Below are 17,149 nucleotides of genomic sequence, written 5' to 3' on the forward strand. Positions count from 1 at the left end.
AATACAAATCCCGTCCAAATACGTACAAAATTATAAAAGATTTTTTTTTAAAAAAAAATTACTCTTGCTTTTAAATCCAAACAGGCTTAATTGCATAGCCAAAATTTTGATATTAATTATTAACTAATTTTTAATCATATTATACGAGTAGTGAGATAATTATACAAATAAAAATACAAAAGAAATCTATTTCCTTCCGCAAAAAATGGAAAATGCTCAAAAAATCCCCCAACTCCTCCCATGGCGATCCAAAGAAGCCATCAAAAAGTAAAATCAACGACGCCTAGATCTCCAATACTCATATTCACAGCTTCAATTGCATGCACTGCGTTGTTGTACCTTGCTTCATCTCTAATCTCCACCAACGGGTTCTCCTTCTCCTCTTCAAGAAACTCGCAGAACATTGTAAATGACCCCAGGGATCGTCGCAATATGCACGATAAATACTTGTATTGGGGAAGCAGAATTGATTGCCCTGGAAAACACTGCGAGACTTGTGCGGGTTTGGGTCATCAGGAATCCAGTCTGAGGTGTGCAATTGAAGAAGCCTTGTTTCTGAAAAGGCATGTAATGTAATTGTATATCCCTTCATTATTTTTCTATGTATATCTGGCGCCAAGATTGAATCTTTTGTTATTTTGAAAGGTGGGTATTGTAGCAGATTATAATTTTTCTGATTGTTTTGCAGAAGTAATGGGTAATAGCGCTTGAAACTTTGTCGTAGGTATGCTGTGAAACTTGGGATATTTGCTAATTCTTTGGAAGTTCTGTTTGTTAGTGCATTTAAATATCTGTTATGCTTGTTCAAAGGGCCAATCTAGTCCAGAGTTTCATTGTTTCTTTGTAATGGACAGCCTCCTGTTTTTCTTCTTAGAATTGTGAAATTGCTGTTATGGTTTTCCTTTTAAGAATAAATGTTCTTCTGATTCATAGTTAAGATTTCAAATATTCCTTTGGATAAGAAGATTCAGCTCGAAAATATCCGGGGAACTGAACATTTTGTGTAGTAATTCGAGTTATTTGTTTGTGCTTTTAAGTTGGCTGTTACAGAATACCATATGGTGTCATGTACTGCCATACTGGGGGTATCACTCATTCTTATACACTCAATTGTTCCTCGGATTCTGCACTGTTCCAAATAAGCCTCCATATAAAACATGGCATCATAGAAAGCTAAAAATGTGACTATTTTTTCTGCAAATATGGCAATGTGAAAACCTGAATTTTGATCTGGGATTGAATGGAAGGATGCTTTGAATGGTAATTAAATTATAGTACTTGGGTGGATGTTAGAAATCCATGTTATATTCTAATGTCGTTGTATTTAAGGTATTTGAGTTAATCCATGATCCTCAGTTGGCTGCGAATTTGTGCATCGGAAACCAGAAAATTAGCAATTTTGGCTCATGTCCCCCATTTGTTTTTTAGACCTAATGAAATGCCTTGGACAAAGGTCATGGTTTGCTAAGATACGTATCTCAGAGTCAGACATTAGGCCATCATGAGTATAAGAGTTAGATTGTATGCAACTTACTGCGAACTGACATGCATAATTCCATTTTAAATTATGCTATTTGAAGTATTTTGAGCTTGAGACTTGCTTATGTTTTTGCAGAATTATTTATCTGTGCACGCTTCTGCTCCTGGTTGCAGGACTTTTGTGATTCCTTCTAGGATGTGTATAAATCCAATACACAACAAGAAAGGGATACTTCACCAGTCTAGAAATATGGTTGTGGAGGACCAGTGAGTTTTTTCCTATTCCGCTACAGCTTTGAAGTGGGGATTGTGCGCTGATAATGTTCTTAAGTCATTTGATCAGATTTTGTTCGAGTAATATGGATTCAAAATATTATTCATGGGACTGATTAGGAATTTCTTAATTGGATGCATTTTATATTTTCCACTCTCTGAAAAGCAATTGACTAAATTTGTTGAATGAGATAGCGAAAATACAAGGGCTTGCATTGGTTTTTAGCTGCCACTGGTTGTTTTAAATGATTTGTTTCTGTTTGCTAGGTGGGATGCTAACGCATGTGCTATGGATTCTTTGTATGATTTGGATCTCATATCAGTTACAGTACCTGTGATTTTGGATAATTCAAAATCTTGGCATCATGTCCTTGCAAAAAGCATGAAATTGGGTTCTAGAGGGATAGCACACGTGCAAGGAGTCAGCCGGTCTGATCTCAGAGGCAAAAGTTTGTATTCAAATCTTTTGCTTGTAAATCGATCTGCAAATCCTCTATCATGGCAAGTTTGCTCTTTATAGTTTCATCTATCTACATTCTTCTTTTCCTGTTGTTCGGCCCTATGAGTATTCATAATTTTTTTCCTTTGACTAACTAAATTGACAAGGGCTTGATCAGATATAAAACTCAAATTTTCCATCCATATTGGAAATATTTTGTGTGGCATCAAACAATGTTTCCTTCATTACCAGATCAGTTCTTGAATCTTGATAGCTTTCGTGTAGGTATTAATCACGATACTCATTCAGGTTCATGGAGTGCAAAGATCGGAATAATCATAGCTCTGTTTTATTGCCATATTCATTTCTTCCTTCAATGGCAGCAAAAAAGCTACGAGATGCAGCAGAAAAGGTAATTAAACGTCTTAGTGCTTTTGCTGTCCATCAACTTTTGTGGACTCCAATTTCTTCATTAGCTATTTAAGTGGTAAAATGTTGAAGAAAGATCATAAGATGTGCCAGATATTGCGAGAAAAATTGCTTATCCCAGATGAAAATAAATCAAGATATATGTAAGTAATATTGGTAGCTAGATACTGGAAAACCTTTTCCATGACTGAGATTATGTTATGCTGTCAATAAAGCCATTTGTCAGTTACAAATCAGGATGTTACGACTCTGCTAGTTATGGTGCAGTTATTTATATTTTTGTCTGGTGATTTTACTATTAAGATGTTTTATGCTTCATGCTATCAACTTCGGATGCATGTTCATGCAGATCAAGTCCCTTCTTGGAAACTACGATGCTATCCATGTTCGCCGAGGTGACATATTGAAAACTAGAAAGGATAGATTTGGGATTGAGAGGACCTTACATCCTCACATCGACAGAGATACACGTCCTGAATTTATCCTTTGTCGAATAGCGAAATGGGTTCCTGTTGGACGAACCCTTTTCATCGCCTCGAATGAAAGGACTGCGGGATTTTTTTCACCTTTGGCTGTGAGGTTTGTTGCCTGAAACACTTTAAAATGTGAAACTCGGAATTCAAAAATTATGGTTTTACTTCAACTTACTCCCAAAAAAAAAAAAACCACCATCACGGCATCACGTACTAAGGCCAAACTACTCGTACCTTTTTTAAAAAAGCACTTAAAAAAGGTCGTACTTAATTGATAAGTGGTTTTTCCAAGTTAAACTCCTCTATACACAAACTCGGACTTATATAAACGTAAACACTTCGGTTTTACAATCTTGATTCTTGTTTCATCTATCTACAGGTACAAATTGGCCTATTCATCAAACTATAGCAGCCTTTTAGATCCATTGATCGAGAACAATTACCAATTATTCATGGTGGAAAGGCTTGTCTTAATGGGAGCTAAAATGAACATTAAAACATATAAAGAAGACGATTCAGATCTCAGCCTCACAGATGATCCGAAAAAGAACACAAAGATGTGGCAAATTCCTGTTTATACAAAGGATGGAGACGAATGCTGATTCACTGAGTTAGCTGATTATGGATTTTCTCTGATTTGTGTGCTCTTGCCGGGCTCCACGTTTCACCCCACATTGTAAGGGAGGTTTCTACTGCTATAGATTATCAAAAAAACATAATGATACGGTAATTCTTTGTAAATCATGACTTAGAAGGCAAAGATGGCTTACATCTAGGATGGCACACTCTTCAGCCAAAAAAGAAATTGAAATTTCTTAAAATTTCATATAAATTCATGAATCACCCCTGCAATCGATAAACCTTTGGCCCGCCACCTATCCTAAAGTACCGGAATTTTACATTCTAAACTAGTCTATAATATATCATTATTCCAAGGTGCAATCCGGCCAAAGGTGTCTCCAACTTTCAATCTCTTCCTTCTTGGAAACCTTCCTAATTCCACCATAAAACCCGACTGCCCCATCGCCTGTCTCGGTATGATCTTTCCTGAAAATCGACACTTTCCTCCATTGCGATTCAACACTATATTGCTTGAACTCTAGAATCACGATATCTGCAGAAACAAGATCGTCGTGAAATCGCCATATCATACAGTATGTACATGGCAACACAATTAGCAATACATATTTCAAAAGAAAATTTCTCTAAAGTTGATGCATAATACACTTTTGTTCCATCCAAAATACATTTAATTGATCATTTCTTAGTGCAGATATAAAATATTTTTATGCATCAATTGTGGCTCAAAATTAGAGTGGACCCATCATTATTGAATGCACATTTGTCCAATCAATGGCTATGCAAAGTGGACCAATGGACCACTTCATCACCGCCACGTGAGGACTAATCGAGTATGGGTTTTCTTCTATTAATTTCCTATCTTGTGTATAATTTCTTCCAGTTCCGAATATTCCTCTTATAGCATTGATTTATAACTGAACAAAAGCTGATTTTTGCGGGTTAACCACATCGATTTTCTGTAAAATGTTAGTTATATATGCACATCATTTGGTGCATTCGAGTTCTGGGGAAAAGATTTTACAGAGCCATGTTGTTGAATAGATAGATACACAGAAGGGTGGGACAAAAACAAATGAAAGGAAGAAATGGAAATATGGAGGATAAATTATTCCATTTTTGAAGAGAAAAAAGTATATGAAAAGAAGACAAAAAAGGAGCTACAAGCAAGAAGTGTGAGGTTACTACCATTGATGTGACATTGGCAATGAGATTCATTATTGTAAGCAGTGCAGGATTCAATATGGCCAACAACTCCATACCACCAACCTGTGAATGTTCATAAAATAAAAAATAAAATAAAAAAAAAAAAAAAAAACCTACAAATGCTCCATTAATGAATACAGTTGGGACGTCACATTTTCAAAAATCCCATGTTAAAATTTCCACTAGCCATCAGTAAGGGGCCGGGCCACCTTTATTGTTTTCTGCAAACCACAGGTACTATAAGGAAATTATATTCCATTAAAGGTTGACAGCAAAATTGGCCCTCCAAGAATTTTGAATCTTCTTGTTAAATAGGTCGACCGACTTGGCCATTCCAGTAATTAAGTTCAAACTAGCCTGAACGTATTACTCTCAGGGTGGATTCCATGACACTCCTGTCTTAAAAATTTATCATATGGGATCGAACTTGGACTCGACATATTTGGGTCAATGATCCACAAGGAGGATGATCCATGTAATAAAGTTGTATATTTGATCAAACGGATGAAATAAAAGAACCATTATACTCCTTTCTTCTCAAGTATATGGGCTTGCTTGGTTTTTCGAGTAGATTAAGAGTATTATTGAAAAAACAAATTTTACATATTACTTAAAATTTCCAAACACAAAAATGGGACAGAAAACCAAGGAAATTTAACTTGAATGAAGAATTACCATAAGGGAACTCTTTGCTTCTTCTCCACTGAATCTCAACATGATCATCCGGTTTAAGTTCATCTAAACATGTAGAGACGTGAGTAGCATTCGCAGGAGTATCCACACTTGGTGCTCTTATCCTATCCCACTCTATGTCTTCCTCTATCATACTCTTCCCATGTGATGGATACCTACAATATCAATTTATTGCAATTTTAAATCCAAAAATAGTTCCAAGTGCTCTCAAATTCGACAGTGGTAACATAGTTCAAAGATTTGGAACTATATTGTATCCAAACATCATGTTTTGATGGTTTTGCCACATTGGCATCCTCCCAGAAACTTAAGAGCATTAGTTGCTTCCACACTGCTTGGAAGGGAAATCTTTAGGCATACCTGGCAACAAAATTGTCACTTGTGGAGTCATAGCTTAGCTTTGCATCATAGCATGAAAGCACAAATCCAATATGCCCATTCTGCACCTTCAGAAAAATCAAGAAATCATAAATTAATTATAGAAAAATATAACTTCGGACCATCCACATAATCACCACTCCTAACGCAAACTACAAAAAAATCAATCACATTTTCCTATAACAATTTCCACAGTATAAAGAATGCACACAACTTTTTCAAACACACAAAAAATTACCTCTCGATTAAAGACCTGCGCTGGGAACCAAAACTTTCCAGTTTCAAGAGCAAGATAACAAGACATAACTGAATTTACTGGTAAAAAGCATCTTGAAACACAATCCCTTTCCTTCATCTGCAGTTTGTTCAAGAAAATGCCAAAAAAGAACTGCAAAAAACCTCCTTTCTGGACTCTAGAATTCAAGAATCTAGGTACCCTTCTTGAAGCAACATAGCATTGCCATTCTCTGTAGAAAGAATCCCCAACAACTCCACCCCATTTCTGCTTAAAATGCTTCGCCCAAAAATGGTCACTTGTGCATTTTTCTCTCAAAAAATAGCAAACCCTTGCCATGCTACACAGTTCAGAAGGATCAAGCTTGTCAAGAATGGAGTCTAAAGCCAAATCAGGCAAATCCAGTAAAGAGAACTCTTTTGTCTCTTCAAGAATCTCTCTTTTTGGCCTCATATTCTTGTGGGTGTATGGAAACATTCTAGGGATCTCAAAAGAAGGGGTAAAAAACATTCCTTTGGTAAATAATGGCACAAAAATGCAGAATAAAAACGAGGGAAATGCCCATAATCTCGATCCAACCTTTGAAAGGAGAAGAAAAGAGAAGCAAGAAATCAAGAAAAGCAGCATTTTAAGTCAGTTTAGCCAAAAGGATGCCAGTTCACATGTCGAAACAGCTGCACAGAGCAAGAAAAGCTCATTTAGCATATGGGAATCTGCATGAAAAACGTAGAAACAGAGGATGATACTATTACTTTCGATTATTGTTTATTTCTAGATTTATTTGGATAAATTGGCGGAGTCATCGAGTGGGGATACTAACTTGTAAATCTATTTATTTATGTATTTTAACGGAGAAAGGGACGCACGGACAACCAAAACTACAAGTTTTGATTGTTGGGGGTTACAACGCCCTGAACAAGAAACCATTGTTCATTTGCTCCTCCTTAAATGATTCGGCACCTAAACTCATTGAATTGCCACCGCCATTGGAATCTACATTATAATTCTTAAATAATAATGTAAATCTCGTCATTTTACTTTTTCCTTGTCACCTCTAATTTCATTTACACCATTTGAATAGTAATATAATTATTTATATTTTTAATTTTTTTTTAAAAAAAATTTGAGTTAAAAATTAAATGAAATAAAAATATATAATTAACTAATGTTTCTTTATTTTTTAAATAAAATTAAAAATTTAATACTTAAAGCTAGTTTACTTAGGTATGATTAAAAATGTTAAAAAAATCTAGGCCAAATCTATCAAAACTCTTGGTGATAACAAGTATGGCAGCCGGGAATGTATGAGTTTGTCATTTTTATTTTGGCTTCCAAATTCTATCTCCGCTCTTGTGCTCACCCATATCCTTGCTTTTTTGGGTTGGGGATTCACGGAGATCAAATCTCCATCTACATTTCAAAAATATTAATTAGGGCTCGGAGAATCACCAGACCAGAATTTATTATTGTATTATTCTTATTAATGATAATATCAATATCAATATATATTATTATTAATAATTTCGGGACGAGTTTGAAGATGGGGATAATATCCTCGTACCCAATCCGAACTATTTCGGGTATTTAAAAAATTTCTGCATTCGAATCCAAAAAAATAATGAATCTTCATCCTCATTTTACCTGAGAGGCCTTGAACTCGTGGGAAAAATTGTTGTTAAGACCCATTGAGAAAATTGTCGTTCTTAATAACAAAGTGGGATATCATGATGACCTAAATAAGAAATCCGTCTCACAAATACGATCAGTGAGACCGTCTCACACAAGTTTTTGTCTACGCTAAAAGACCAAATTAGAATCATTTAAAATGCATTAGCATATCTTTTTCCTCCTTGTTTTACCGTAATAAATAATAAACGAAATTATACTATCAAAAAATTAAAATATAAAAGTGGGTCTTAGACCAAAATATTTTGGAAAACGATCGTCGTCAATGCTTGCAAAAATGGCTTTTCTCTATTTAACTATACTTATTTTCATGATTAAAGTTATCACAATAACAATAATTTTACTTGGAAATGACGAGTTTTAAAAGTTGGTGTCACAGATCACCGATTAATGGCCAAACAACACCAGAGCCAATTTTTTTTTTTAAAAAAATCTCTAGTTAAAATTTTGTATAATTTTCAAATAATTTTATGATACTATATTTTATTGTTGCAGTAAATAAATATGATAGTATTTTATTTTAGCTTAAAATATAAATTAAAAAATAAATATGATAGTATTTTATTCTAGCTTAAAATATAAATAAAATCCAATTGCTTGTGAAATATGTGGGAACATGTAGTAATTAGACGATAATGCGGTGGTGCCAATTATTAGGGGTTGGTTGCTTGTAGGTTACAACAAGCAATAACAAAGGATTACTTGTTTGGATTACCTTATAATTTAAATTCTAGCAATTGACGCCATTAACTATATCAAAATGAAAGCGTGTTCAAATTAAGTTTAACCTGACCATAACCAATATTCACCATCCAAGTTTGTATACAAATATAAAGCTAAGTAGGATGATAGAGTAGGTGGACGATATGTTTCTGTCTTCTCAGTTTGAACTTGTCACATAGAGTTTATCTAATGTGATTTATCTACTAAACATGATTTACAAGTAACTGTATTGACCTTTTGATTTTACACAGACAGAGCTCATCAAAAGATAGTTGCCGCGTGTTCCCAAAGTAAAAAATAAAGTAAATTTCTATGATTTTACATCAATCAAGTTCAGGAATCAGTTGAGATAAAGATAAGTTTTAATCAGTAATCCTTACGTTATTGAGAATTCATGCACTTTGAAACTAATTTGACCCGTGGGCAACTATTGAATATTGATAACCTCCAAACTGATATGACCACCGGCCGTAGGAAGGACGACATCCGAATAATAATAGTCAAACTATGCAATTTTTCTCTCTTTTTTTGTCTCCCGTAATAATCCAAGAATACAAAATATACACTCATTGTTAAATAACTAATCATAAATCAGCACACAAGGAAAAAACACGACTCCCCAAGTCCAAAATCTACACTCATCTGGGATTGCGAGATTCTAAACCAAATGTAAATTGAATTGAGTTGCTTTAAATAAATGATTTAAAATTTATTTTTATTATCATCCATATTTTATTTATTTATATTATAATTATATTAATCTCAATAAATTTTTATAAATATTTAAAATCTATTTTGATTAATATAATTATAATGTAAATAAATAAAAAATTGGATTTGAATTATTCTATTAAGTTAGATAACCAACAAATATATATTTGAAATCCATTGACTCAATCCAAATTAATATTTGAATCCATAGACTCAATCCAAATGCTGACAACCGCAACAACATATAAACCGCTAAGAGCATCTCCAACCTTACACCAAAATGGTGCAAAACACCATTTTGGTGCAAGGTTTTGCACTCCAACGGGGGCTGCGCTATTTTGCTAAAATAGCGCAGCCCCCTTCCTCTGCGCCAAATTTGGCGCAGAGGAAGGCCCTTGCGCCAATTTGGCGCAAGGGTTATATATATTTTTTTATTTTTTTTTTATAACTATTTATATTAAAAAAATATCAAGATTATTTAAATAATAGTACAATATATATTTTATTATTTATATAAATAGATATTTAATAAAAATAATAAAGAATAATAATTATTGATTTTTAAATATTTATTTATGTTAATTATTAATAATTAAAGAATAATTTGATTTAATGATTTATAAATAATATAATTAAATACAAATGCAAAAAATTAATATAACAATACAATTCACTTTTATAATGAAGCATTTGTATTAATTCGTATGCTTACTATGCACTACGAAATGCTTTAATTGATCATTTGTGGAAGGAATATAATTGTTTAGATGTTTGAATTTGGATTCATATTAAGTTCTAAAAATAAATTATCCGTATTAAAATTATGTCAATTTTAATAATGAAGCATTTGTATTAATTCGTATTATAAATATTAGAGTTAATATATATAAGAATCAAATAAATAAATTTAACTATTAATAAAAATAAAATTATAATTATAATACTAATATTAACATTAATTATAATTATATTGTTAAATTTATAAATAAATAGTAAACAAAAGAATATTTTAAGAATATACTTTTTAGTGTAAGATTTGAAATAAATGGATTGGAGATGAATGTCATATTTGGTGCAGAAAATACACTATTTTGATGCAGAAACTGCTCCAAAATAGATTTATGGGTTGGAGATGACCTAAGAGTAAGTTTCTATCTCTATCTGTGAGACGGATTAACCCTATCGATATTCACAATAAAAAATAATACTCTTAACATAAAAAATAATATTTTTTACAAAAATGACCCAAATAAAAAATACATCTTACAAAATACGACCAGTGAGACCTCTCACACAAGTTTTTGCCAACCACCAAGACACTCAAAAAATTTAAAAGAGACTGCATTCTCAGCCATATCGAGTCTAGTTGACCTCCAACGAATCACATTTCTAGCAATCTCTATAGTCGTGATCAAAGGACAACAAATCACCATACGATAGAAGTTTGTCTCACAAAAGAACTGTATCTAACAATCTCAATTAGTCGTCATCACGGGCCAATAAATTACCATACGATAGAAGTTTGTCTTACAGAAGAACTCATCAACATAATACCAGACAATAAAGAAAAATACTTTAATACAAGTACTCAAGTAGCTAAAGAAAGCTTTCAAAGACCAAGTCCAACAGTACGACCATCCCTCCGACGCAGCCCCGCAGTGTATTGCCTCTCCAATTCCAGCTGTAGTTGTTCCCGCTGCTTCTCCACATCGGGGTTGTCTGGCTGGGTTCCCACTGTCGCATCGCCTTTCACGCCCTACAATTGGCCATAGGCACCAATGCAACCTCAGACTCTAAAAATGTGTCAGTAAGTGAAATAAAATTCTAATGGGGACTAGAAATAATCAATCAAAAGTAGCACATAGTTGAGTGTGATGTTCGATTGAAAGTAATGAGAGGTAAGAAATTACCATGAGTTTGTTGAATTTCTCCTGGCGTTCACTATCACCAAAATTTGCAGTATCCCAACGATGACCAGACTATGTGGAGCATTGTATTGAACATAGAGAAATGAGACACGATGATGAATAATACAAAAACATCTGAAGTAAAATTAATCCAAAAATTAAAGGGCACGGATACTTTTAAATATGATGCTGGTTCTGCTTATGAACACAGAACGTGATGGAACAATATCAGTTAATTCTTTGTTGATCACTATATTTTCAATATTTTGTATATTCTGTTGGAGCTATAAATTGAACACTCTAATGCTCCAACAATTGGTGACTACGTATTCAAAATTTGGAATAATATAAAAGATTCATTATAAAAGTGGTCCCTTTATCTCAAACTTTTACCTCATATTTCTTATCAGGATGTGCACAAATAAAGCTCCATTTTTTTTCAATGGAAATTCAGTTTTCGAATGACCCTTTTAAGTTAGGAGGTAGACTACTAATCCACTACTTCAATCAAGATAAAAATATAACACTACAAAAATTTTCACCCTTTATTATCTCTCATATCTGTATAGCAAGGTTAAAAGCAATGATCATACCTCCTCAATCTTGGTGTTCTTCTTGTTTCCCCACAAAAGCTTCTTCTTTTGGTCAGCTGACATGCATCCGGTACCAACTAAATTCTTATTAACTGCAGTTCCAATGAAAAAAACGACAAAAAAATTCAATCAGCTACATTGGATATAAAGAGTCAAAGATAGTGATTAAATAGGTCCGCGAAAACATAATGGTAATAATGACAGCTACTACAGAAAATTTAGGTCCTAGCAGACACCTTACAATATGTTTGCTTCTGCTAACAAATCAGATACGCATTGACCTTGTATGTTGGTGTACTTGGGAGACGAATACAACCAAAAACTGCACACCACAGACTAAGCAAGGACAACGGTTTTACCAGCCATCGTATCACTTCGCTTAGTAACAGAGAAATGAGTATACTTGCGGAAATGGGTATAACACAATAGATTAAGACAATTAGCTTTCAATAAAAAGTAGCTTGGATAAAGTAATTGACCTACCCAATTCAGCTGCTCTCATAGCAGCGATTTTCGCAGCATCAATATCAGAATCTGTCACATACGACTGCTCGGAAGTACCTATTTCAGTAGTCCAGTAAGTTAAACTAATTTTCATCAGCTATACTTAGGATTAGAGACCGAGTGATAAGAATGAATAACAAACAAAAAGGAGATATACTTATGACTCCGACTACCAATGGCCAGTTGACAGCGGTTTTATCATTTGGGAGAGGTGTCACAACACAACATATCAAAATCAGACAAATAGGATATAAAGTTGCAATGGAAGTTGAAAAAGTATACCATCTGCTCCAGAAACTGAGACATCATGGCTAAATAACTTGGCTTCTTCGTAAGAGAATCTTGATCATTACTGGAAAATGCCTTTGTACCATCAGAAATAGTGTGTTCCACTAGTTTTCCATAACATTGCTCCTTAAAGTTATCCCGATGATCATGTCCCCTCTTTTCTTCACTGGTCGTCTCACTATCCAGGGGCTTAACATCTCTTTGAGCTGCTTCTTTCCAGTGATGTCCGGAATTCTCTCTTCGGGAGGATGAATCATTTTGCTGGCCCTTTGGCTCATCATAAATGAATGAGTGATTACTTTTGTGATCCCCAGAACTCCTTCGACAATCTGTTTTCCCAACTTCATAATCTCTACCATCTCCCTGCCTATCTCTGTCTTTGAACCTGTTCCGGTCTTCACTATTAGCATGTCTCCTTCCATATCCAGCTCTATCAGATGAGTCATCGTCCCTGCTTCTGTGCCCTGAACCATCAGATTTTTTCCGAGAGTATATGTCCACGTCATTTGGATAGTCTCTAGATCCATGGTGATCTCTCTCCCTCCTCGAGGAATGCAAAGTGTGGTGGTCCTGCAAGTCACGCACAGAACGATAAGATGACTTGGAACGACCTCGGTCATAGTCATCAACATGCTTATCCCGTCTGCGGTGCTCATCGTGCCTGTGATAGCTCCGAGATGACTGTTGATCGGAATGTTTATACAATTCACTACTTCGGCAGGACTGACTCCTATCATAATCCCTATCTGAACCCCTACCATCATCCCTTTTTCGTTTATCTTCAGCAACTTTTGCAGTATTTTTCTTGATGGGACTGGACTGGAGCTGCGGTCACGCCGACTCCCTGGACACGTTAAATGAAGTTATGTGAGTAAAAGGACGGTTATGTATGATCGACGGATAAAATTAATTATAGCAGCTGAAAAGCAATCTAAAGAGAACCTGACACAATCAGATAATTGGAGAAATATTAATTTCTCAGTTCATTTCAAAAACACAGTAAAGAATAACAATTCCCCAATGTTCAGGTAATGAAACGCTTATGTATAATGCATGAAAAAACAAATATTCAGTAGATGCCATAATTAATACATTAAGAATTCCAATACCCACAGCTAACAAGCCAATTGCACTGTTCCAAAGAAAAATCGTCATTTTCAGCTTTCAACTATCATGTGAACACCACGTGAAGTTGAAAAACATTTAACAGTCCAAGGGAAAAATCCGCATGCTTTTGCTAGATCATTTCCACTTTGAGGCTCATATACCAACTGTACTAAAATCAATTAAAAGATATACTATAAATACATTTACGTAAGCCTGGGAATTAGAGTAGCAGACAAACAGAAGATGACAATAGAAACCAAATAAGAAGCTGAAACTCAATTAGAAGAGATTTCTGCATACTAACTTCACCCTTTTCCTGAAAGAACACTGAATTTCGAAAACATTCCTAAGTTTCTATGTAGAATAGGTGATAGGATTCACAATCTCAATGTCATTTACATGAAAGACACTGTTAGAGAAAGGCCGCATCAACCAGAGAACACTTACTCTATGCAGCTTTCAAGAAAAAAACCAAGCTCCTTTAATAACTCTTTAAAATCAATACCAAATACAAAAATATAATTGCCCCCGTTCATGGTTCAAAAAACTTCAATATTTTGCTATAGTGAATATCAATCACAGCAAAACCCAGGTTTACAAACATTTATGTCTCGAACTTGCAAGTTGAACAAGTAAATCTGAAACCAACATTCACACATTGGTTTTAGAAGATTCATTCCCACACGCAACATATTATAAATTTTCTTTCTCCCAAATATTTCAGCAAAAAAAAAAACAATGAAACAATTTCAAACGACTAACCATCCGATGAAGAGGATGACCCGCTCAGAGAAGATCGGCGCCGATACTTCCTGCCAGCCGAGTCATTTAAAGGCTTCCGAAATTCCGCCTTCGAGTCCACGCTTTCTATGACCTTCGAATCCATTCCACCAAATTAACACCTGAAGAGCAAAAAGGAATCATTCCACCACAAAACAGAAATAATAATTAAAAAAAAAACATGTTCAACTAAACACTTTGCATACGAACACAACACAAATGCACATCTGTGAATATGTCTACCAAATAAACATGTAGACGAGAAAATATGAAGATCCACGTGACGCACGGAAAAATCGATGGAGGAATGAGAGGAAGAACCACAAAATCCAAAGCCTTTTCGTTCTCTTTACGGTTCCAATTCGAAAAGACGATTCTCCTAGCTTGGTGCTTCGATATCAGGGTTCTCTTTTACTACTCCATTCGAATTGATTTCTCTGCTTCGAAAAGAAGCTACGCAAGATATTTTTGGGCTCTGGCTCCAATTTGTGGGCCGCGTATCTTCGGCCAACATGATAACCTAAGATTAATTTTCAACATTATTATTTCAGGGTGTGTTTGGTTTAGTGAATTAAATAAAGATAGATTAATAATTTAATATTTATTGTTAAAATTTTAAGTTGTTTTAATAATCATTTAACCCCGGTTTAAGGATCTAATTTAATGAATAACTATTTGATTATAAAATTGGATCTTAATCGGGTCAAAATAATTATTAAAATATCTTAAAATTTTAACGATATCTATTATCTATCCTTATTTAATCTACTCAACCAAACACACACTAGTACAGTGTTTGTATAATATTTTTTATAATTTATTTTATTTATATTTAAATAAAGAGTAAAATATAATTATAGAAAATAGTGAAGGATTACACTGTAATTTTGTTATATAAATTAAAAAATAAATTGAAAAATAAAAGAGTAAAAAAATGATCTCAGTAAGATTTAAACATATATCTCAAAAAACAATGACTCTATCCACTGAACTACATATAACTTACATTAAAATCTTAACATTTTATTAATATATAATTATTAAAACAGACTATGAAAACAAATTCAAACATAATAAAATAAAATAATATAGAGGTATAGATAAAGTTTTAATTAATTATATATTATAAAACAGTGTTAAAAAAAGCGTCATTTAGGTGCTGTGGCCCATCATCTCAATTTTAGAAAGATGTTTAAAAAATTGGTTGCCTAATTTAATATATATAACTTTTTTGTTTTTTAATGATTTTAAATCTGACATTGAGAAATTATTGGATAAATATATAAATAAATTAAAATAATTAATTATTTAGGTAAAACAAACACTAATAAAAAAATATTATTTAAAAAAAAAACATTTAATTTAGACCATCGACCTAATCGTAATCTAAATTTGGAACTTGTTGCATAGATTTTATTCTTGAAAAATGTATGATAGTCGTTTCAAAGTGTTGAATATTTGTTATTGATCCAACTTATAAAAGGATAGGTTTTTGAACATTAATAAGTTTTTTGTGAGACAATCTCATGGCGTGTCAACTCTGTCCATATTTACACTAATAAGTAATAATTTTGACATAAAAATTTATATATTTTCACGGATGACTCAAATAGGAGATTTGTCTCTCAGTATCTATATAGTTATTAAGCACAACCTTCTCTATTATTAGCAAGTGAAATGAATTGAGCAAGAAAAGTTCTTCATTGAATTATCTCAAATGCACATACTGAAAAACGAAATAAAGAATGATATGTTGGACTTTGTAAGCTTTGGCCTATTGGGCATGAAAATTAGATACTTCATGAGTTCTTTTTACGTGGATGATAATTATAGAATGAAGAACGTATAAAAAAATCTTAACATGAATAACTTTATATTAAGTTATACTTTATGAAAAGTGTAAGAATGATTTATTTAGTTGTATATGTTATTTGATATATGAGTAAGAAAATGCATTTAAAAAACTTGCGGTTCGAGTCCTCCATCTGAGGCAAGTAAGAAAATGTCCAGTATTTTATCTACATAGTAACTGCGTATTATCAAAATCCCGATAACAATGAGATTTTGAGTTTAGATCCCTCTTAAAAAAAATTCTACATAAAAAATAACACTTTTTCCCCAAAATTAATTGTCTGAAACAACCTGCAGTTCTGTACCAATGTACTATATGGGTTTACTAGGGTTTAGGCAAAATTGATTTTGGGAAATCGACCGTCAGCATGTGGGCAACACGCAGAGCTTCTGTTTATCTCAGGTATCTATATCTTCTTCTTTATTGCGAGAGTGCTGTTTTATGTGTTCCTTTTTCATGGGTCCTTGGAGAAATGTGACGCAATGCCAAAGCTACATGCTTTAGCCACAGATTTGAGGAATTCTGATTAACTGCGTCTGCCTATGTATGGGGCGCCATTCGTCTTCTGTGTAATTTTCTGAAAGATTTGTTCTGGTGAAGTTGCTGACTTCATCTTATTTGTGGTAAAATGCCATGGGTTCCAAATGACGGCGTTAATAATAGAGTATATGGCCCTATCGTGCCGGGAGGCATCAGGTTTAAAGCTCATGGAGCACATCGAAAAGCTGTGCAGTCAAAAATCTAACACTTTGTGTGTTTGGAAATTATCATTCTGATGATTGGACGCGGGAAAAGGAAGTTGACGAAGGGCTAT

At 33.7% G+C, this 17,149-nt stretch overlaps 2 protein-coding genes and 1 pseudogene across 6 annotated transcripts; 1 reads left to right on the forward strand and 2 right to left on the reverse strand.

The window, feature by feature from the left end:
* Positions 1–207: 207 nt before the first annotated feature.
* Positions 208–3,939, forward strand: LOC140839492 (uncharacterized). Of its 2 annotated transcripts, XM_073206224.1 has the most exons (7): positions 208–563; positions 1,654–1,746; positions 2,020–2,253; positions 2,501–2,603; positions 2,970–3,199; positions 3,473–3,769; positions 3,849–3,939. In XM_073206224.1, the coding sequence occupies exons 1-6, from the start codon at positions 241–243 to the stop codon at positions 3,693–3,695; spliced, it is 1,206 nt and encodes a 401-aa protein (XP_073062325.1). In that variant the 5' UTR covers positions 208–240; the 3' UTR covers positions 3,696–3,769; positions 3,849–3,939. The 2 variants fall into 2 exon arrangements, with proteins under 2 accessions (XP_073062325.1, XP_073062326.1); XM_073206225.1 differs by lacking the exon at positions 3,849–3,939 and having other exon boundaries at positions 426–563; positions 1,616–1,746; positions 3,473–3,711.
* On the reverse strand, positions 3,811–7,111 carry LOC140839495 (F-box protein At2g26850-like). Of its 4 annotated transcripts, none has more exons than XM_073206233.1 (6): positions 6,386–7,111; positions 6,188–6,304; positions 5,932–6,011; positions 5,554–5,726; positions 4,861–4,941; positions 3,811–4,207 (listed from the first exon to the last, which is right to left on the reverse strand). In XM_073206233.1, exons 1-6 carry the CDS (start codon positions 6,809–6,811, stop codon positions 4,020–4,022), a joined length of 1,065 nt encoding a protein of 354 aa, XP_073062334.1. In that variant the 5' UTR covers positions 6,812–7,111; the 3' UTR covers positions 3,811–4,019. The 4 variants fall into 4 exon arrangements, with proteins under 4 accessions (XP_073062334.1, XP_073062333.1, XP_073062332.1 ...); XM_073206232.1 differs by having other exon boundaries at positions 5,932–6,017; positions 6,386–7,110; XM_073206231.1 differs by having other exon boundaries at positions 6,188–7,110.
* A 3,660-nt stretch (positions 7,112–10,771) lies between these two features.
* LOC140839489 (uncharacterized) lies at positions 10,772–14,920 on the reverse strand (annotated as a pseudogene).
* Positions 14,921–17,149: the final 2,229 nt, after the last annotated feature.

This window comes from Primulina eburnea, chromosome 8, assembly GCF_022965805.1.
Source record: "Primulina eburnea isolate SZY01 chromosome 8, ASM2296580v1, whole genome shotgun sequence".
Lineage (NCBI taxonomy): Eukaryota > Viridiplantae > Streptophyta > Magnoliopsida > Lamiales > Gesneriaceae > Primulina > Primulina eburnea.